The sequence below is a fragment of the Xenia sp. Carnegie-2017 genome, unplaced genomic scaffold, assembly GCF_021976095.1.
Source record: "Xenia sp. Carnegie-2017 unplaced genomic scaffold, XeniaSp_v1 HiC_scaffold_1, whole genome shotgun sequence".
Taxonomy (NCBI): Eukaryota; Metazoa; Cnidaria; class Anthozoa; order Malacalcyonacea; family Xeniidae; genus Xenia; species Xenia sp. Carnegie-2017.
Genome location: NW_025813402.1, coordinates 3811085 through 3833665, shown reverse-complemented (window position 1 = coordinate 3833665; position 22581 = coordinate 3811085). Strand labels below are relative to the sequence as shown.

The window sequence follows — 22581 nt, the reverse complement described above, 5'->3', positions numbered from 1 at the left end:
ATGTTTCGAAGTTCATGTATGAGAACAATATTTCTTCGTGTATTCATATTTTTTAGGAGTTTGCAACATCAAAGCTCGAAGCAAGGCAATCGATCAACAGGGCTCAGTCACTCAGTACTATGCTTAGTACTTTTTTAAATATCTATCGGAGAAGTCTGGCTGGGAGAATGGTACTTAGACTAATTCTAGGCTAACTTTGTCAATCCAAGAACACGTGCAGTACTGGTTTTTATAAATCGGGGTATTATTTTTTGGGTACACTTGCAAAATGTATCAATTCAGGAAGAAATTCAGACGCTCAAATGACTTCTTTTACAATAACGTGGAGAGGAAAGGAAACACACAAAAGATGATGCGGTAGGAATTTTAAAGTGTTCTTTTATTGTTTCTGGTTGCACAAGTTCATATTAATTTATATTTATTACGACAGTTATATTAACAAAAGTATGTGTACAAATTTATTTATGCCCACAATGTTGTGTAAGGAAAAACGATTATTCTGAGCACATTTTCCAATTTCAAGTCTGGATTCTCTACATCCTTTAATCACAATGTCATATATGTTAATAGAATAGCAGTGTGTCATATGAATCTCAATTTTTTGAACAAGAAAATGAATTTGGGGATTTAGTAAGTTTACATATATTGTAAAACTATGTAGATATAAAAATACGCTATGTTCATGGGTTTTTTTCATTTATATGTAGAATGAACAAAGTGAAGATATTGCTGAAAATTATGACAAGCACCAAGAGTTAACCACCAAAACACAGGTTTTAATGTACATATTGATATTGTTTCTCATGAAAAGTCATTGGAAATGGTTATATGTAGGACTGCTTTCACTAGAAAAACTAAAAATTTTGAAGTAATTTAAAGAAGGCATGCATTATTTCAACACTTATTAAAAGTCTGTACACATTTTAAATTAAATAATGGTCTTTATTTGTAGGATTCTGAAGATATTTTACCAAGCAATCTATCTCTATGATTACAGAGGAATCTAAACAACCATGTCAACATAGTCAAGTAGTTCTCACTTATACAGTTATACTTTATACTGTTTACCACTAGTCATGTTTTTAATGTGTTATAAATTGACAATATGCTTGTTGATGCTTATGCATGAGACACTGTGTAGCAAAACTTTATTAACATCTTGTAGAAATGTGCTCAACAAACATAAAAATATATTACAATAGATATTTTTGAAACAGTGAACATTAATAATTACTGTATACTTTCTCTTTCAGAGTCATTTGTCACCCACTGGCCACTATACTGGGCTATTGTTACAGTTTGACTTTGCATCAAATGTATCACGTCAGCAATCCTTTGTTGTTCATGATTATAATGCAAACAAAAGAACAATTATGGTGATGTCAAATTTTATTTCCATAATTTCAATGTTGGGTATATACCCAACTAAATGATATTACTCAATACTCTTTTTTTGGTGCTATAACCTGCATGTATTTTTTTTCTTCAGCATAATTCATTTGTATTTGTTCATCGATATCCCCACCTATTGCTTGATGGCTACGGTTGGATATTGTGCTGCTCATGTGATGCAAATAGAAAGCAATTTGTTGAAGCCCTACCTAATAATATACAATTAGATCCTCAAAAAGGTATGTAAAATAGATGTTACTGAAATGAAATTATTAAAACAGGCCAAACAACATTTTATACTTGTCAGATATACCATATCCCAGTTGCATACACATATTAGCAATGGAAAAATATCTGGTTGTGTATGATAGAAAGTTTGGTATTGAAGCCAAAGATTTTATTGAAAAAGTAAGTGTTGTGTGTTACTCTTTCAGGATATAAGGTGTCTGAACAGCTTCACCAAATTTAGACTTACACTTACATACTATTTGTTTGAAGACCCTTGTCAAAGATGTGAGAACTTGTTACATATTAATCTGACATTGCATGTAGTGAATGTCTCAAATTTGTATTTGGCTTATTTTTCAATGTAAAGTTCTTCATGTTGTATGGGAGGAAATGTCTTCATCCTTAAATATCAGTTTATTGTACATTTCAAACCCTTGTGAAGTCATCCTTCTGTGTTTTACAAGACCCTTGTTGACATTGTTCTTATTACATGTGGACGTTAACTAGCATAGCTTTACAAGCAAAAATATTGTTAAAATTTGTGAATGATTATTTACACAACATATTTATCTCATCCAATTTCTTTTATGAATGCAGAATCCACATCCATGATGCAGTCTGTTTTCAGTGATCATTCCTACCATGAGATGCAACCTGAAGAAGTATATTTTGTTATCTGAAAATAACTTTTTTGTACAAATACACGTATAGTTTCTCAACCTTCTAATACCCCACAATTTGTTACCATACATCCTGTGCCTAAGTTCAGGAGCTTCTATAAAGCTATTAGGGTGATAGCCAACAGGGCAAATTGAATTTATGACTATTGAGGTATACACATTCATACTCAAATACATACATAGCCACATACTTACAGTACATACATTAAGTAGTATAAACTAAATGTATGGTAAAATAGTAAAGTCATATTCACCATTAGCTTTACGTGCCTGATATATATATTAAGCACTTTCTAAGGATTTTGTGAAGTCATAATTAATCATAATTATTAATCTACAACCTTAAGATAAATGATTTTACATATTTTAGGACTTGTTTAGTGCAGTGTGCAGGAGGTTCAGTGGATTGCTGTAAAACCAGTGAATAGTCCATGGGGTTTTGTACTTTGTGTATTCAAAAGTAACGCCGCCCCAGCCCGAGTTAAAATGTTGCAGCTGTTCGTCATATCATTGCATTCATGTGACAACCCTTGCAAAAGCCATGCAAATCGTTGAAGAGGATGAAATGGATTCTCCATTGGCACTTTTTAAGTGTTCCTTTGGAATTACACCAGAGATGCGAGACTATTTTGAATTGGCTACACTTAGCAAAGAAAAGGTTTCTTTATTTGAAACAGGTATGCAAGATAATCTGCAATGGTGAACATCCTTTTGCTTTACATATACTATTTCCTTTATCGGTATGGTATTTAGCACTTTCTAGCATTTTGTAAATATTACAATTTAATTATTTTAGGCAATGAGAATGATGCAAGCGATTTTACTGATCTTCCTGAAAAAAATGGTCATAAAATTTTGGCGCCATCTGAAAGTGGTATTTGTTTTGTGGTGCAGAGTGGGATAAACGTTCTATTCAAGATGAATGGTTGTACGTAGACGTGTGTTCAGTTGCGTACTTTTATTCAATCCATGATGTGAAGGGTAAGTTCTGATTTGTTATAGGTTACGCTTTGCTTCATAATTATTTGACTTAAATAAATTATTTAGTGTATTGTAGACCTTGCTCCTCTTGTGCTACGAAAAAGCATTATGATGGCATTGAAAACAGGATTGTATGGTTTGGATCATATGCAATATCTCATGCCGTTCTAAAAGATTACATTCGGCTTTTCATAACGTCGAGGTACTTTTTAATGAAAATTTGCCGAAGCATTAGTAGCTACGTTTGTCCATTATTTAATTTTCTCGCCCTATCTCTTTTGAATGTTTTTCTTTTTATTCTTGTTCAGTTTACCTATGTACAAATATTATGTTGCGTATGTACAAAGGCAAGTGTCTTCGGGTAATTTTAATTTCCCAAAGGAAATAACTTACGCCAAGTTTCGTCTCGCTATCATTGCCATGATACGGTAAGCATCATTTCATTTTCAGCTGTAAAATATGAATATTCCATTGAGATAGTGATCGCTTGTTTTATTAAGTTATTGAATTTTCTCTTATTAAGGTTGCTTAATATTGATTTTGACAATGGGTTTTTTTGTGAATTATGTGGAAGAATTCCCAAAAGGTGGTGATGGATGGAACAACTCTTGGAATACAGAAAACTTTCTTACCAAATAATTTAAGAGAGTCTGATACTGGATTGCTAGATGGAAGATAAGTATTTTGAAGTTTATCTGTAATGTATAGTATATACAGGTCTTCTAATTAGTAAATACGAGTGTTCATCTACGTATCAGAAAGCATTTTATGCATGATGGTGACTTCTCTCAATTTGTTTTGTACACAGCTTATAGTTATAAAAATAACAACCTGTTTTCTTTTGTCCAATACTAGGTTTGAAATGCGCAATTTCATCAACAGGAGAAATGTGCGAGCTTTATTGAAGAAGTACAGTGATTCAAAGCTAAGTTGGGACGAATTTCAAGAATTAAAATCTGAAGTAAGAAGAATTTATTACCCCACGAGTACAAAATTTTGTATGACCACTCCAGAGCTCATTTTATACTATAATTTCTCGTATTTATAGATATCTTCAAAGGGCTTAGGACTCTACTTGAATGGTTAGAGAAACAAGGATTTATCACTAGTTGTCCAAACTCGTGCAGAAGGTTATTGGCAGCATTGGCTTCTGACAAACCAGTATGCGCAATTGTGCCCCCCAAAGAAGAAGTTTTGGACCTCTTGATAAGGATGTCTGATGGAGCCAATCCAAAGACAATCCTTCGACTGATTTAAAACTTCTTCATGAAGAAGTGCCCTTACTGTTTAACGTCATTGAGACTAGCGAAGAAATTCCAATTACTATTCAACCGCTGCTAAAGGAATTGGTACAAAAGGCGATAAGTCCGTTCGAGGTCAAGGACGGTCAGTGGCGTTTGCCACACAACTTACCTGCGGTGTCTCAAAATTCGTCCCATGGATATCTACCTTCTCTGCCAGAACTGGTTCAACGAGGGAATTATGTTCTTGACAATAGGAAGACACAGCAGGGAGATTGTGCCAAAGTCACTAGACCCAAGAAGAAGCATGGCACTTTGATCCCTGGAATATTTTGTATTCTTTGTCCCCACGGTATTTACATGATGAACAGCTCCAACGAAAATTTGTTTTACTATTGCAGTGACATTGCGCCTTCGTTTTTGTTTCCAGGTATATGTTATGGATTCGAAATAATGAGGGATCACGAATCACCAAATATCCCATTTACCATTTTACGAACACGTTTTCCTGATGGTAAGTTACGTATGTGTGTACCTTTTATGGTGCTACAAACAGAGTATTATCAGTGAATCGGACAGATTGCGTGACGGTTTAGTCGCCTGACAGAGTTGTAACATAACCGAATGTGCAGTAACATAACCGAATGTGCCTGATGATATGCTTATGTGTATTTTATTTCTTTAGCGCCAGAGTTGGTCATTTACGATAATGCCTGCAGATTGCACGAGTATTGTTTGAACCGAGATCCAGCATTTTTTAAGAAAACAAAATTTGTTGTTGATAAGTTTCATTGGAAAAATCATTCAGGTAAACTGCCATACTCTTCCTATTTTACTTGAAGCGAACTTATTGATCCAAAATGGCCGTTTTATGTTTTCACAAAATTTGTTGATTTATAACTGCCTTTATGTGTAGGATGCTGCGAAGGATATAACATGAAATTGTACCCCATGCTCAATATGTACAATAGCCAAGCTGCTGAACAGTGCAATTCGTGTATTAAGCCTCTTGCCTCCATGGTTTCTTACATGGAATACGATAACTTTTCTTTTCACAAAACTCCATATTTGGCACAGGAACATGTTACGCATTGTTAAATACAATCCTGAGAGAGAAATAGCCTACAAAGACTATTTTCTCACTCTTAGTCGCGTTATTCATTAGTAACGCGTTATAGTTTCGTTTTCGAAAAATTTAAACTTGTTTTTATGAATAGTTTTATCTGTACAAAATATTACTTCATAGTTACCCATATAGTTTCTGCAAAAGTAACAATTATATGTAACGTCGTTAATTGTAAAAAAATAATTTACATCACTTGTTATAAATATAAGAATGTTATTCATATGCACTAGCTTTAAACTTAAATTCTGCTTCATTACAAATTGCTTTGCTAAATGGCAAAGCTTCGAATCAGTTTTTTAAGGTATGGTCTTTTACTATTTACATGGATATCGACAAGTAATCCAGGACCAACTTCTCCTATCAAAACAACACTATCTTTATATGAACAGAGTAAACAAAGTGATTAAGAATCATGATATCTTTTCTCAACTTTACCCCCTCTGTTATTCTTCTCGCAAATTCTGTCACGAATATGCCACAATCATAACCATTTGCTTGTTGCATCACCTGTCGTCAATAGTTAAGTTATCCCTTTGTGACAATTTAAGCGTGATCTGTTGCCATTGTAAATGATAAGTACTTACGTCGGCATATATAGGTTGGGAAATTTGAGCAATGTCTTCTGGCCATCTTTGCTCTTGCCTCACATGCTGAAAATATCTTTTCACAAGAAAAATGATTTGTGTAGACGTGCTAGAAACATTCACTTTGTCAACATGTTAGATACATGATACACTTCATTCTTCAAGTAAATTGTTATGTACGTCATATACCTTCGTATACTGGATGCAACTTCACTTTTTTGCCACCCCATACTGCATAACACATAGAGTTTGCCTGCTCTAATATTGTATGCAATGAGCCACCAATGCAGCCTATATTTTTTAAATGAACATGGAGTTGGCTCATGTTGGCCTTTGCATCATGAAACAGTAAAATTTAGTGCTTCCACCCTTACATGTCACATATTGGCACTAGCACATTCATATTTATTCATTTCTTCAGGTGTGTACATCCCCACTCTTGAAATGAAACATCCTGATAATCTCAGCGGTCTTTCTCCTCTAAAAGTAGGAAATACAGCGATGTTTATTTACACGATTTATGAGTAGTTTGATAATGTGAAAGTTGTGAATATTTTACAAAATTTGCTACTTAAAATACGTACAAAGGTCCATCTATTAACAGTTTCTGTTGAAAAAAATTGCTAAATGCGAAATATTTTGCATTTCTTTTTTCTGCTAATTTACAGTAGTACCTATAAATAAAAATGTAAATGTTTTGACACATTAGCCATGCATTTAGAGTGACTTTCGTCCTTTATTTCAGCTACACCTAGATTTTTGGGTAGTACCTTAACAGGACGTCTACGATGGTGTCGCATACCCAACTGTTATCATTTAGTGTATTCAAATCTCTTTCGTAAATGCTTATACCATCGAAACAAGCAACTCTGGAATCAAAATGAAAACGTGTCAAGAATAAAAGGAGTCATTCTTATTTTCTTTATACGTGTCTAAAATATGTTTTACTACAAAAAAACCTCTCATTTTCTCCATTCCAAGTTCTCCTAGAGAAAAAATAAAAAAATACAAACATCTTAATATACGTATGGCACAAAAGTTTAGAATCACTCAGATTTTTATTTGGCAAGAAATGTTGGGAAAAAAAAAACCTGTAATTTAAACTTTTATGCTGCGTTGGGTGTCGAGTTTGTCGTTTTTCCCATTTTGGCTCCAAGAATGCAAACAGGTCCTTCTTTATTTTACAAAGAGTAAAAGCCACACTGCCTACTCCTTGCATAGCTTGGCAAACACACGGTAGATATATTTGAAAAACCTCGTACTTAGGACACCACACCTCCAACGATGCACTAAGTGCCCCAGCAATACACATGAAGTGCGTATCTTTCAAGTCAACATCTATGAAAAAGTTAATTGAGCTTTTATCAGAAAGGCATGTTATATGAAAATTAAGCTTATGATCACTTTATTCAATTTAAAACCGTAGAATTAAATGGTGTGTACAACGATTAATTAGGTTATTCGATAATACCTTCTTCCAGGAAATTATGAATTTCAGACACAATTTTCTTGCCTGCAGTTTCCGTATTCGTTTGCCTGGTGCGCTATAATAAAAATCAAATCTCAGTTCATTTGAAATATTAAGGATAAATCTATATGTGAAATAATGTATTATTAAGTAAATTTTTTAGGTAGAGCAAAAGTCACCTCTAGTGCTAAATGATGTTGATGGGAAATTCCGTACAGGAAAGCATCAAGTTTCAACCTGTCAGGATCCGTACTAAGCGCCTCAAAGATATTTCCTGGCTCACTGGCATCATAGCCTTGAGGCAAACCCATCGCTTCCATCTTACTCGATCTATAAAATAAATACGTAATCACAAGTAAAATGTTTTAAAAATAATTAAGTATAAACTTTAAATGTGAACCTTAATGCATGAGTTACAGGTTGATGATGACTTTTGGCGGATTGCAACAATTCCTGACAAATTTCACAATTGTAGCTCATATTTGCCATCCTGAATCCAGAAACTATACCACATATTTCCCCCTAAAATGATCCACTGTCGTATAAAAACACTTTGCAAAAGTCTTCCAGAGAAGTAAGAATTACTATATTAATTGCGTATTGTTTATCTTGATACATATAGATCTTAACTTTCGTCATGTGAAAAGTCAAATTTACCTTTTCATACATATCTTTGATATTTAGGTCTGCGCTTTCCGTCTAAATTCAGAAATTGCACATAAGATTTGATGGTGAAGAAAAAGATATCTAAATATTAATCTCATTCCTTTTGTTGCATCATGAAATGTTCCTCTGGTCCCATTTCGTCTTCTTCGTTTCCTTCTTCTTTAAGATATTTCTCTTTGTTGTGCTCGTAGTCCATATCTTCATCTTGAATTTCTTCTTCGTCGATATCTTCATGCTTCTTTTCTTGTTTGAACTCGTCCGCTTTCTCCTCGTTTATTTCCTCTATATCAGTTTCTTTTTCCATGTCTTGGTACTCTTCTTCGATGTTTTCTTCATTAAACTGTACACATCAATTTATTAATAGGATGTGTAATAATCACATAAAGTGTGGAGAACGTATTGTAAAAATACAATTGACGTATTCTTTTTAGGACAATTTATTTTCTTTTTTTACATTTTTTACATTTGATTATTCAAAGTATTATCTTACGTCTGTAATGTAATTCCAATAGGAAAGGACGATTTCGGTTAGTTCTGCCTTGTTGAGAACTTTCCTGAAAATTTTCTTATCGTTGTTGCCATCTGGAAGAATTGCAATCAATTTTAAACATGGTTTAGAAAACATAAATAAATAGACATAAAATAAAAGACATAAATAAATCATTAATTAAACCTAGTGGAATCTCTTTTCTTGCTGATGGTGAACAAAACGGTATGTGTAACGGCCAAAAAGATGGTTGTTCTGCTTTGGACCAAAAATTTTTAATTCGGGCTACAGGCCATTTGTTTCCTCCCTTAGACCCTGCAGCAGTATAGAAATATTTGTCTCTGCTTATGTTTTACAAACATGAAACTTATTTAAAAATGAAACATGTTTGTGCCTGAAAATGCTAATGAAGGAAGAACCATATTAAGCACGAGGTTTCTGAGTTCTTCACACGACCATTTTCCTCTTCTTATTTCATCAAAAGCTTCAGGGTCGATTAAATCAGGTCGAACTCTTTTCGACTTCAATACGTTTTCATTGTTTGCTATATAGATATTTTAAACTTCACAATTGTATATGTCAAATGATCATATATATATAACAGTGATGCTTATTTTTAATATCAGAGAATTAAAAAAGCAGTAACAGTATTCACCAGATGACGTTGTTGAAGACCTCAAATCGTTTTCAATATATTTGCATACTATATGGCTGGCAACGTCCAACACATCTTCGCGCAATCCAGGACTTCCTACAACACAGAATGGGTTTATTTCAATACAGTTAAACATATGCGTGTTCAAGTAGTGAACTCAAAAATCAATAACCTGCTGTTCGAACATTTCCGTTCCCATCCAAATATAATAAAACAAGAGGACCGATTCGATTAGACTGGGACACTTGATCAATCTAAAATCATGAAATTACATAAAATATTATCAAAATACAAAATAAAAAATACAAAAGCAAACTTACGCTTTACTAGACGTTTTCTCATTTTGTATGCATTCAAACTTTCATTTTTGCTGATTAACTCTTTCCTCTAAACGAATTATTATGTGACATAAACTTTATGCCATAAATAACGAATCATTATTATTGAAATATTTATCAATATAACAGGAAAGAGATTATATTATATACCGGTCTCTGACTCTTTTTCACACGTGTCTCTCCCCGCGAATTTGTCTTCATTGTATTTTTCAAAGTTATAGAAGTATTCCTAATTGTTGAGTTCGAGTTACTCGCCATATCTCTTTCTTAGTATATATATACCTTCGGTAACAACCACGAGTGAACTTAATGATCGAACTGATTTTTATTATTTTACAGAGCAGTATTTATAGTCTTTATTACAAATAACAAATATTATTATTGGTCGGAGTAGTTCCTCTGTTTAAGCTATATATGGTACATAAGGAAATTTAATTAACGTCAATAACTGTTTCTTGGCTCTTAGCCGTGTGGGAAAGGATACATTGATAAACTAAACTACGCACATACTATTTCCTTAAACACTGTTGTAACACTGTTATTTACTTAAATACTTAAACACTGTTAGCCTTCATATCACTCGTTTAAACTTAAACTAACATTGTCTCTCTAATAAAATTTTTTTACGACCATGGTTATATATGCCGAAAACTGGCATACTTTATATTTCTACCACATTTTTCTAAACACTTTAACACTAATAGCATTCTTATCACTCGTTTAAACTCAAACTAACAAGATCTCTGTAATAAAACATTTTTACGACCATGGTTATATATGCCGAAAACTGGCATACTTTATATTTCTACCACATTCTTTTAAACACTTTAACACTGTTAGCCTTCTCATCACTCGTTTAAACTCAAACTAACAAGATCTCTGTAATAAAACATTTTTACGACCATGGTTATATATGCCGAAAACTGGCATACTTTATATTTCTACCACATTCTTCTAAACACTTTAACACTGTTAGCCTTCTCATCACTCGTTTAAACTCAAACTAACAAAATCACTGTAATAAAACATTTTTACGACCATGGTTATATATGCCGAAAACTGGCATACTTTATATTTCTACCACATTCTTCTAAACACTTTAACACTGTTAGCCTTCTCATCACTCGTTTTAACTCAAACTAACAAGATCTCTGTAATAAAACGTTTTTACGACCATGGTTATATATGCCGAAAACTGGCATACTTTATATTTCTACCACATTCTTCTAAACACTTTAACACTGTTAGCCTTCTCATCATTCGTTTAAACTCAAACTAACATTGTCTCTCTAATAAAACTTTTTTACGACCATGGTTATATATGCCGGAAACTGTCATACTTTATATTTCTACCACATTCTTCTAAACACTTTAACACTCTTAGGCTTCTCATCACTCGTTTAAACTCAAACTAACAAGATCTCTGTAATAAAACGTTTTTACGACCATGGTTATATATGCCGAAAACTGGCATACTTTATATTTCTACCACATTCTTTTAAACACTTTAACACTGTTAGCATTCTTATCACTCGTTTAAACTTAAACTAACATTGTCTCTCTAATAAAACTTTTTTACGACCATGGTTATATATGCCGAAAACTGGCATACTTTATATTTCTACCACATTTTTCTAAACACTTTAACACTGTTAGCCTTCTCATCACTCGTTTAAACTCAAACTAACAAGATCTCTGTAATAAAACAGTTTTACGACCATGGTTATATATGCCGAAAACTGGCATACTTTATATTTCTACCACATTCTTCTAAACACTTTAACACTGTTAGCCTTCTCATCACTCGTTTAAACTCAAACTAACAAGATCTCTGTAATAAAACGTTTTTACGACCATGGTTATATATGCCGGAAACTGGCATACTTTATATTTCTACCACATTCTTCTAAACACTTTAACACTCTTAGGCTTCTCATCACTCGTTTAAACTCAAACTAACAAGATCTCTGTAATAAAACGTTTTTACGACCATGGTTATATATGCCGAAAACTGGCATACTTTATATTTCTACCACATTCTTTTAAACACTTTAACACTGTTAGCATTCTTATCACTCGTTTAAACTTAAAATAACATTGTCTCTCTAATAAAACGTTTTTACGACCATGGTTATATATGCCGAAAACTGGCATACTTTATATTTCTACCACATTGTTTTAAACACTTTAACACTGTTAGCCTTCTCATCACTCGTTTAAACTCAAACTAACAAGATCTCTGTAATAAAACATTTTTACGACCATGGTTATATATGCCGAAAACTGGCATACTTTATATTTCTACCACATTCTTCTAAACACTTTAACACTGTTGGCCTTCTCATCACTCGTTTAAACTCAAACTAACAAGATCTCTGTAATAAACGTTTTTACGACCATGGTTATATATGCCGAAACTGGCATACTTTTATTTCTACCACATTTTCTAAACACTTTAACACTGTTAGCCTTCTCATCACTCGTTTAAACTCAAACTAACAAGATCTCTGTAATAAAACGTTTTTACGACCATGGTTATATATGCCGAAAACTGGCATACTTTATATTTCTACCACATTCTTCTAAACACTTTAACACTGTTAGCTTCTCATCACTCGTTTAAACTCAAACTAACAAGATCTCTAATAAAACGTTTTACGACCATGGTTATATATGCCGAAAACTGGCATACTTTATATTTCTACCATTCTTCTAAACACTTTAACACTGTTAGCATTCTCATCACTCGTTTAAACTCAAACTAATAAGATCTCTGTAATAAAACGTTTTACGACCATGGTTATATATGCCGAAAACTGGCATATTTTATATTTCTACCACATTCTTTTAAACACTTTAACACTGTTAGCATTCTTATCACTCGTTTTAACTTAAACTAACATTGTCTCTCTAATAAAACTTTTTTACGACCATGGTTATATATGCCGAAAACTGGCATACTTTATATTTCTACCACATTCTTCTAAACACTTTAACACTGTTAGCCTTCTCATCACTCGTTTAAACTCAAACTAACAAGATCTCTGTAATAAAACGTTTTTACGACCATGGTTATATATGCCGGAAACTGGCATACTTAATATTTCTACCACATTCTTCTAAACACTTTAACATTCTTAGGCTTCTCATCACTCGTTTAAACTCAAACTAACAAGATCTATGTAATAAAACGTTTTTACGACCATGGTTATATATGCCGAAAACTGGCATACTTTATATTTCTACCACATTCTTTTAAACACTTTAACACTGTTAGCATTCTTCACTCGTTTAAACTTAAAATAACATTGTCTCTAATAAAACGTTTTACGACCATGGTTATATATGCCGAAAACTGGCATACTTTATATTTCTACAACATTTTTCTAAACACTTTAACACTGTTAGCCTTCTCATCACTCGTTTAAACTCAAACTAACAAGATCTCTGTAATAAAACAGTTTACGACCATGGTTGTATATGCCGAAAACTGGCATACTTTATATTTCTACCACATTCTTCTAAACACTTTAACACTGTTAGCCTTCTCATCACTCGTTTAAACTCAAACTAACAAGATCTCTGTAATAAAACGTTTTACGACCATGGTTATATATGCCGAAACTGGCATACTTAATATTTCTACCACATTCTTCTAAACACTTTAACATTCTTAGGCTTCTCATCACTCGTTTAAACTCAAACTAACAAGATCTATGTAATAAAACTTTTTTACGACCATGGTTATATATGCCGAAAACTGGCATACTTTATATTTCTACCACATTCTTCTAAACACTTTAACACTGTTAGCCTTCTCATCACTCGTTTAAACTCAAACTAACAAGATCTCTGTAATAAAACGTTTTACGACCATGGTTATATATGCCGGGCAACTTATAATATTTCTACCACATTCTTCTAAACACTTTAACATTCTTAGGCTTCTCATCACTCGTTTAAACTCAAACTAACAAGATCTATGTAATAAAACGTTTTTACGACCATGGTTATATATGCCGAAAACTGGCATACTTTATATTTCTACCACATTCTTTTAAACACTTTAACACTGTTAGCATTCTTATCACTCGTTTAAACTTAAAATAACATTGTCTCTCTAATAAAATGTTTTTACGACCATGGTTATATATGCCGAAAACTGGCATACTTTATATTTCTACAACATTTTTCTAAACACTTTAACACTGTTAGCCTTCTCATCACTCGTTTAAACTCAAACTAACAAGATCTCTGTAATAAAACAGTTTTACGACCATGGTTGTATATGCCGAAAACTGGCATACTTTATATTTCTACCACATTCTTCTAAACACTTTAACACTGTTGGCCTTCTCATCACTCGTTTAAACTCAAACTAAGATCTCTGTAATTAAACGTTTTACGACCATGGTTATATATGCCGGAAACTGGCATACTTAATATTTCTACCACATTCTTCTAAACACTTTAACATTCTTAGGCTTCTCATCACTCGTTTAAACTCAAACTAACAAGATCTATGTAATAAAACGTTTTTACGACCATGGTTATATATGCCGAAAACTGGCATACTTTATATTTCTACCACATTCTTTTAAACACTTTAACACTGTTAGCATTCTTATCACTCGTTTAAACTTAAATAACATTGTCTCTCTAATAAAACGTTTTTACGACCATGGTTATATATGCCGAAAACTGGCATACTTATATTTCTACAACATTTTTCTAAACACTTTAACACTGTTAGCCTTCTCATCACTCGTTTAAACTCAAACTAACAAGATCTCTGTAATAAAACAGTTTTACGACCATGGTTGTATATGCCGAAAACTGGCATACTTTATATTTCTACCACATTCTTCTAAACACTTTAACACTGTTGGCCTTCTCATCACTCGTTTAAACTCAAGCTAACAAGATCTCTGTAATTAAACGTTTTTACGACCATGGTTATATATGCCGGAAACTGGCATACTTAATATTTCTACCACATTCTTCTAAACACTTTAACATTCTTAGGCTTCTCATCACTCGTTTAAACTCAAACTAACAAGATCAATGTAATAAAACGTCTTTACGACCATGGTTATATATGCCGAAAACTGGCATACTTTATATTTCTACCACATTCTTTTAAACACTTTAACACTGTTAGCATTCTTATCACTCGTTTAAACTTAAAATAACATTGTCTCTCTAATAAAACGTTTTTACGACCATGGTTATATATGCCGAAAACTGGCATACTTTATATTTCTACAACATTTTTCTAAACACTTTAACACTGTTAGCCTTCTCATCACTCGTTTAAACTCAAACTAACAAGATCTATGTAATAAAACAGTTTACGATGGTTGTATATGCCGAAAACTGGCATACTTTATATTTCTACCACATTCTTCAAACACTTTAACACTGTTGGCCTTCTCATCACTCGTTTAAACTCAAGCTAACAAATCTCTGTAATTAAACGTTTTTACGACCATGGTTATATATGCCGGAAACTGGCATACTTTTATTTCTACCACATTTTTCTAAACACTTTAACACTGTTAGCCTTCTCATCACTCGTTTAAACTCAAACTAACAAGATCTCTGTAATAAAACGTTTTTACGACCATGGTTATATATGCCGGAAACTGGCATACTTTATATTTCTACCACATTCTTCTAAACACTTTAACACTCTTACGCTTCTCATCACTCGTTTGAACTCAAACTAACAACATCTCTGTAATAAAACGTTTTTACGACCATGGTTATATATGCCGAAAACTGGCATACTTTATATTTCTACCACATTCTTCTAAACACTTTAAAACTGTTAGCATTCTCATCACTCGTTTAAACTCAAACTAATAAGATCTCTGTAATAAAACGTTTTTACGACCATGGTTATATATGCCGAAAACTGGCATATTTTATATTTCTACCACATTCTTTTAAACACTTTAACACTGTTAGCATTCTTATCACTCGTTTTAACTTAAACTAACATTGTCTCTCTAATAAAACTTTTTTACGACCATGGTTATATATGCCGAAAACTGGCATACTTTATATTTCTACCACATTCTTCTAAACACTTTAACACTGTTAGCCTTCTCATCACTCGTTTAAACTCAAACTAACAAGATCTCTGTAATAAAACGTTTTTACGACCATGGTTATATATGCCGGAAACTGGCATACTTAATATTTCTACCACATTCTTCTAAACACTTTAACACTGTTGGCCTTCTCATCGTTTAAACTCCAATTAACAAGATCTCTGTAATTAAACGTTTTTACGACCATGGTTATATATGCCGAAAACTGGCATACTTAATATTTCTACCACATTTTTCTAAACACTTTAACACTCTTAGACTTCTCATCACTCGTTTGAACTCAAACTAACAAGATCTCTGTAATAAAACATTTTTACCACCATGGTTGTACATGCCGAAAACTGGCATACTTTATATTTCTACCACATTCTTCTAAACACTTTAACACTCTTACGCTTCTCATCACTCGTTTTAACTCAAACTAACAAGATCTCTGTAATAAAACGTTTTTACGACCATGGTTATATATGCCGAAAACTGGCATACTTTATATTTCTACCACATTTTTCTAAACACTTTAACACTTTTAGCCTTCTTATCACTCGTTTAAACTTAAACTATTAATGTCTCTCTAATAAAACTTTTTTACGAGCATGGTTATATATTATTATAGTAAGTACACAAAATGCCACTTTTGTCATGTGTCGCCAATGCGCAATATCTAGCAAGGAGTCTTTTCTACTGATTAGTCCAGTTGTCGTTAGGTCAGCGGAGACCCTCAATTTGATGGTTGTATTTGTGGTTGTATATGCCAGAAAATGGATGCGATACATATATCTTTGTTCAAAGCAAGGACGATAATTGTTGGCCAAAAAGGCGTTCAAAATGCGATAAATTCTCTTCAAAAAGTCATGCAAAGCGAGAAACAGATCAAAGATATAAATTTAAATGATGGATGCAGCAGGATTTCAGTATGTGTGATTTTTTTTAATACGAACACATATCGCTTTGTTATCACTGAGCAGGTTTTATAAACTCCACTATCAATGTCATCAGCAATAAAATTTCTCATTAGTTTTTGGTGGCTATTTTCCCTATAGGTTATGTTCTGTATGCGAATTGTCGTCAGCAAGACTAATGTTTTATTTTCAAAGACAAAAAGAAATTGATAAATAGTAAAGCTAGCTAAGGCCTGCGCTATACGGACGAATTTAATTCACACGAATTCAATATCGCAATTTTATTCGACGATACTGCGACGTATAACTTGGAAACTTACATCTCATAAATTAAATTCGACAAAAAAATTCGACATATAACTTTGCCTTGAGTTTTTGTCGCATTATTGTCGAAGTTAATAAAATTAAATTCGTGTGAATTAAATTCGTTCGTATAGCGCAGGCCTAAGAATGTGTGGCAAAGTTACTTATTTATATTAATTTACCGTAATCACAACTGTTTTAGAAGAAATTGACAACATATAGCTATATCGATGAAGATTGATACCCCCAATTTTTTAGTTGACTATGGCATTACATGTGCTGGAAGAAGTAGGCTAATTAATGCAACGAAAAGAACTATAAACATTTTATGATAGAAATTAAATATTCTTTACAGGGCTTTCCACCAAAAGGCTTTCATCGTCAAGGAAGGGTATGCAACTTTTTCAACTGATAACTCCATAAAAATGAAACTCCTTATGCTCCTTTTTATCACAGCCATTGAGCATACAAGTTCCATTTCATACAAGTTCACTGGTGGAGAATGTAAGGAAATTTACGTATTTTTATCAATCAAGCTGAAAGTAAAAATAGAAATGCACATATCTTTTATTTTCGAATCTTTGGGTTTACGCTATAAAGAAATTTTATTGGCTGTATCACTAGAGGAAACTTTATCAGTTATATTGCATTTTTTAATTGAATTTTTTTGAAAACTACTGTGTTTATTTTTGTTCCAACTATTGTTTAACATTGTGTTCTTAATCATACTAAATGCAAAATTGAGCAATTACAAGTAGAACTCTCTTTATAGACTCTTTTGGCTGAAAATGCTAGACTTAAAGGAGAGATGCAACAACTGCAGAGCGCTCTAACAAATTCAAAACTCGATACGGCTGAGATGTACTCAAAATTTGGAGAGATAGTAAACGATTGGATCAAAGAAGTAAACGATTTGATCAATGTAGTAAACGATTTGAAAAAAATGCAGTTGGAAATGAACAACGATTACGAAGCAAGAATCAAAAGTTTGGAAGAAAAGACTGAACGCCTGATAATGGAAAACGAAAAGATGAAAAAAGTAATAAAAGATTTTGAAAAGATGAATCTTGAATTTGAAAAACAAAAAAGACGATTGAAAATTGGTCAAGTTGCATATAAGTTGGAAAGACTTGTATCAGAATATGTATTTCCTGGTCAGGATAAAGCAAGTAAAAGAGTGAGGTTTGGAGCAAATTTGAAGTCTTTAAAAAGAAAGATTGACAGTCTTAATGACCAAAATGTTCAAGATCACGCCAAATCACATTTTTCCAAGCTCAACAAAGAACTTTTTGAAGATTGGTTTATTGGTCTCATCCAAATCATGAAATATTCAGGTGTGGACATAACTAACCCAAATATTGGGACATATGAAGAAATGAAGGCTGTGATAAACGAGGAATTTGGTGATCAAGTTGAACATGATGATATGTTGATAGTATTGGATCATCTCCGTGAAATGTATCTGAAGATGGAACGACCATTTGGAGAATAAACACTGACATTTCATATCACCCTCAAAAGCATTAAATAAAAATATTCCTGTCAGTGGTTTAGGATATTTCAGTCATTTCTCTGTAACTTGTAGAAAAATATATAAGAATTTATAATTACAACTGCACAAAGAAGACAATTAAATATCTGTAATGAAACTTTCAACAACTGACTGTTCAATATATTAAATAGTAATATCAATGAAAAACTCGTGAAAAACATTAAAATACATGTGCACAAGTTATTTTCAGTAACATGTTTGTTTTATATAAACGAAGTAGACCAATGTTATATTTTATGCCCGTAGTACGGACAACTGCAGAACGCTCTAACAAATTCAAAACTCGATATGGCTGAGATGTACTCAAAATTTGGAGAGATAGTAAACGATTTGGATCAAAATAGTAAACGATTTGATCAATGTAGTAAATGATTTGAAAAAAATGCAGTTGGAAATGAACAACGATTACGAAGCAGGAATCAAAAGTTTGGAAGAAAAGAATGAACGCCTGATAATGGAAAACAAAGAGATGAAAAAAGTAATAAAAGATTTCGAAAAGATGAAACTTGAATTTGAAAAACAAAAAAGACAATTGAAAATTGGTCAAGTTGCATATAAGTTGGAAAGTCTTGTATGGGAATATGTATTTCCTGGTCAGGATAAAGCAAGTAAAAGAGCGAGGTATGGAACAAATTTGAAGTCTTTAAAAAGAAAGATTGACACTCTTAATGACCAAAATGTTCAAGATCACGCCAAGTTACGTTTTCCCGAGCTCGACAAAGAACTTTTTGAAGATTGGTTTATTGGTGTTGTCAAAAAAATGAAATGTTCACGCCTGGACACAGCTCACCCAAATATCGGGACGTATGAAGAAATGAAGGCTGTGATAACTGAGGAATTTAGTGATCCAGATGAGCGCGATGATATGTTGATAGTATTGGATCATCTCTGTGAAATGTATCTGAAGATGGGACGATCATTTGGAGAATAAACGATCGATTTTGTAAAAATGCAGTTTTAACATCAACTTGGTAAACTTCCCAGTCACAAATGGTGGCAACTGCAAGTAACGATCTTTATCAAACTCTATCTTACAACAGGTGCAAACACTTCTTCATAATCTATACCTGGTGATTGGGTGTAGCTTTGTGCTACCAATCTACCTTTAAATCTTTGGACTGTTCCATCAGATTTTCTTTTGACTTTAAATACCCATTTACTACCAATCACATTTTTGTTTTCGGCTGGTTGTACAAGATCCCACGTATCTCAATTAATGATTTTTATTCCAACTCTGTAGCTTTTTTCCATTCGTTATTGTTCTTTTCATTCCTTGCTTCAGCAATAGTACTTGGCTCATAAATATCTGCAGTTAAATCTTCTCTGCAATTATATAATTCGTCATCAAATCTTTGTGGTGGTCGCCTTTCAAAACGTGGATTGATACTTTCCACATCTCTTAGAAAGTTATCCTTATACGTGGCTCCCACTGGACGATTACATGGTATTGGAACATTATCTTCAGGATGATCCTCTTCATTTGCAATTTCTCCAGTATGACTTTGTGTATTGATAATTGCCTCGATTTCAGTAGTCTTATTATCATCATTCTTGCGGTAAAACTCGGAACTGTCCTTGGACTTGAATTCGTGAAATTTCCTTTCTTCAAATATGACATCTCGACTGCGAGAAAATGCTTTCTTCTCGAGATTGTATAGTTTATATCCTTTGGTGTTTTCTAGATATCCAACGATTACACATTTAGCTGATTTCTTATCTAATTTATTTCTTTTAGCATCAGGATATGCATATATACAATACATCCAACAACTCTTAGATGCGATACGTTTGGCTTTTCACTATGAACCATCTCGAACGGTGTAAGTTCATTTGATGATGTAGGACTACGGTTGCGAATGTATACAGCGGTATTCAATGCCTCTGATGTAACATAGATCGTGTACATTCAACCAAAGTTCTATTCATCCTTTCAGCGATGCCGTTTTGTTCAGGACAATATGGAACTGTTGTTTGGAGGGTTATTCCTTTTGACTTCAAATAATCACCAAATTCTCTTGAACAGTACTCTCCACCATTGTCTGAACGAAGAGTTTTGATTCTTTTGCCACGATTTTCTGTTTCATTGACAAACTGTTGAAATTGGTCCAACACTTCATTTTTACCTTTAAGAAAATATACTTGCGTGTATCGTGAATAATCGTCTGTGAATGTCACAAAATACTGAGATTTTCCATACAATTTGACATTCATTGGGCCACAAACGTCACTGTGGATTATTTCAAACAATTCAGTTGCACGACTGAAACTTCTTTTAGGAAACGGTGTATGGCACTGTTTTCCCATTATACATGCTTCACACACATCTGGCATATCTTCATCTTTCGAACTCACCATTCCTGTCACCATATCATTATTGACTAGCTTAGACAAATTATCCTTTCCCAAATGTCCAAATCGACAATGCCATAACTCCATGTTGGGATTGTTCTCAGCAACATGCACATATTCTTACATGTTTGTGAATGTAGATCGTCCAGGTTGGTATAGTCCTGAGAAGGACTGTTTTTGATGTTGTTGTTCCCGGGTTCAAACCATTTACTTTATGCACATATTCTCTTGGAATAACTTCAAGCATATACAACTTTCCTTGCATTCCTCCAATTCCCAGTAACCTTGAATCTTTAGAAATTGTACATTCATCCTCTTTGAAACAACAGTTGCTCTCAGTTTAATCATTGCTTGAACTGATAACAAGTTCCTTTTTAAATCAGGTAAATAGAGAACATTCTTCAATGCAATTCTTTGGCTTGTCCCTTTTAGATTAGTGCATAACCTGTATGTGCCCTTTCCATAAGCAACAATCACTCGATCATCTCCCAAATTAACTTTACATGGCTGCTTGAATTCAACATAATCAGATAGATTATTTACCTCAAATGTCATATGTTGGGTGGCGCCGGAGTCTATGATCCAACCATATCTTTCACTATTACCACTTGTAAATAATACTATGTCATCATCATCTCTTGCTTTATTCTTCTCTACCTCAGCATAAGCTGTCCTATTTTCTCTGTTTGAATTTCCAGAGTTGTAATTCTTGCGTTGTGGGCAATCTCTCGCAAGGTGTCCTCTATTCTTACAGTTGTGGCAAATTCCTCGAAATGTGTGTTTACTATTATTTTCTTTCTTGTATTGCTCCTTTGATTTCTTTTCTCTCCCTTTAAAATATCTATGTGTTGTATAAGCATCTTCGACCCTGTTCAAATCAGCAACTCTGTCAGTATCATTTAGTAGCATTCCTTACACCTTTTGAAAAGTCAAACTGTCTTCTACCACTGCATCCAATGCAGTGATAAGTGGCTTAAAGTTGTCCGATAAACTCATGAGTAAGGTCATTGCTAGGTCTTTATCGTCATGCTGAATTCTCATTTCTCTCAGCTGGTCGTGTAAAGACTTCATGTTTTAAATATGATCCAACAATATTATCCTCATTCTTGAATCGACATGAATAGTACTTCCAGCGTTATCACACTATTTGCAATAAGGAGACTCTAGCGAATTGGTCTTTCCTCCAACTAAAATGTCACAAGAATCATTGCTATTCAATGGAAAATCCCGACAACAGGAATAAATTATGCAATCACAAATGTACTAGCAAATTTAACACTATCCAAATTTGATTTAGTCAATGAAAAACGATAAAATTGTTTAAGATGTACTAATGAATTATTTAATGGTTACAGAGAAAAATGCATATTTGTATATTTATACATTGGATATTTGCAAGCACATGAAATATTTCCCCACAATCCTCAAAGGACTTTAATATTGTAAACAACACATACTTCCAAAGTTGTTTTTTAGCTATTTTAGCCTACTTACCATGTGTTCATTAATATAAGAG

At 33.2% G+C, this 22581-nt stretch overlaps 2 protein-coding genes and 5 long non-coding RNA genes across 9 annotated transcripts; 3 read left to right on the top strand and 4 right to left on the bottom strand.

Moving 5' to 3' along the window:
• The first annotated feature begins 76 nt into the window (after positions 1-76).
• LOC124445338 lies at positions 77-3844 on the top strand. 3 transcript variants are annotated; one of them, XR_006948117.1, is made up of 13 exons: positions 77-170; positions 283-357; positions 571-630; positions 708-773; positions 953-1029; positions 1254-1376; positions 1490-1631; positions 1700-1800; positions 2218-2282; positions 3097-3281; positions 3348-3483; positions 3590-3709; positions 3805-3844. It is a non-coding gene; the product is annotated as an uncharacterized LOC124445338 (long non-coding RNA). The 3 variants fall into 3 exon arrangements; XR_006948120.1 differs by lacking the exons at positions 953-1029; positions 3805-3844 and having other exon boundaries at positions 3590-3679; XR_006948124.1 differs by lacking the exons at positions 1700-1800; positions 3805-3844 and having other exon boundaries at positions 3590-3679.
• On the bottom strand, positions 2204-2525 carry LOC124445370. The gene is made up of 2 exons (XR_006948133.1): positions 2496-2525; positions 2204-2274 (listed from the first exon to the last, which is right to left on the bottom strand). It is a non-coding gene; the product is annotated as an uncharacterized LOC124445370 (long non-coding RNA).
• LOC124445358 lies at positions 3582-3953 on the bottom strand. The gene is made up of 2 exons (XR_006948128.1): positions 3914-3953; positions 3582-3731 (listed from the first exon to the last, which is right to left on the bottom strand). It is a non-coding gene; the product is annotated as an uncharacterized LOC124445358 (long non-coding RNA).
• Positions 3954-4344: 391 nt separating this feature from the next.
• Positions 4345-5564, top strand: LOC124445351. Its single transcript, XR_006948126.1, has 4 exons — positions 4345-4874; positions 4953-5036; positions 5208-5330; positions 5439-5564. It is a non-coding gene; the product is annotated as an uncharacterized LOC124445351 (long non-coding RNA).
• A 446-nt stretch (positions 5565-6010) lies between these two features.
• On the bottom strand, positions 6011-6629 carry LOC124445365. The gene is made up of 4 exons (XR_006948130.1): positions 6607-6629; positions 6422-6523; positions 6233-6308; positions 6011-6155 (listed from the first exon to the last, which is right to left on the bottom strand). It is a non-coding gene; the product is annotated as an uncharacterized LOC124445365 (long non-coding RNA).
• Positions 6630-6649: 20 nt separating this feature from the next.
• LOC124451262 lies at positions 6650-9514 on the bottom strand. Its single transcript, XM_047001918.1, has 13 exons — positions 9248-9514; positions 9040-9168; positions 8857-8948; positions 8467-8706; positions 8358-8399; positions 8101-8222; positions 7880-8030; positions 7704-7776; positions 7495-7570; positions 7192-7218; positions 7003-7101; positions 6876-6906; positions 6650-6712 (listed from the first exon to the last, which is right to left on the bottom strand). Exons 1-13 carry the CDS (start codon positions 9273-9275, stop codon positions 6650-6652), a joined length of 1173 nt encoding a protein of 390 aa, XP_046857874.1. The 5' UTR covers positions 9276-9514.
• Positions 9515-16698: 7184 nt separating this feature from the next.
• On the top strand, positions 16699-18899 carry LOC124445311. The gene is made up of 4 exons (XM_046996029.1): positions 16699-16873; positions 17520-17555; positions 17621-17668; positions 17937-18899. Exons 1-4 carry the CDS (start codon positions 16721-16723, stop codon positions 18654-18656), a joined length of 957 nt encoding a protein of 318 aa, XP_046851985.1. The 5' UTR covers positions 16699-16720; the 3' UTR covers positions 18657-18899.
• The last annotated feature ends 3682 nt before the right edge of the window (positions 18900-22581 follow it).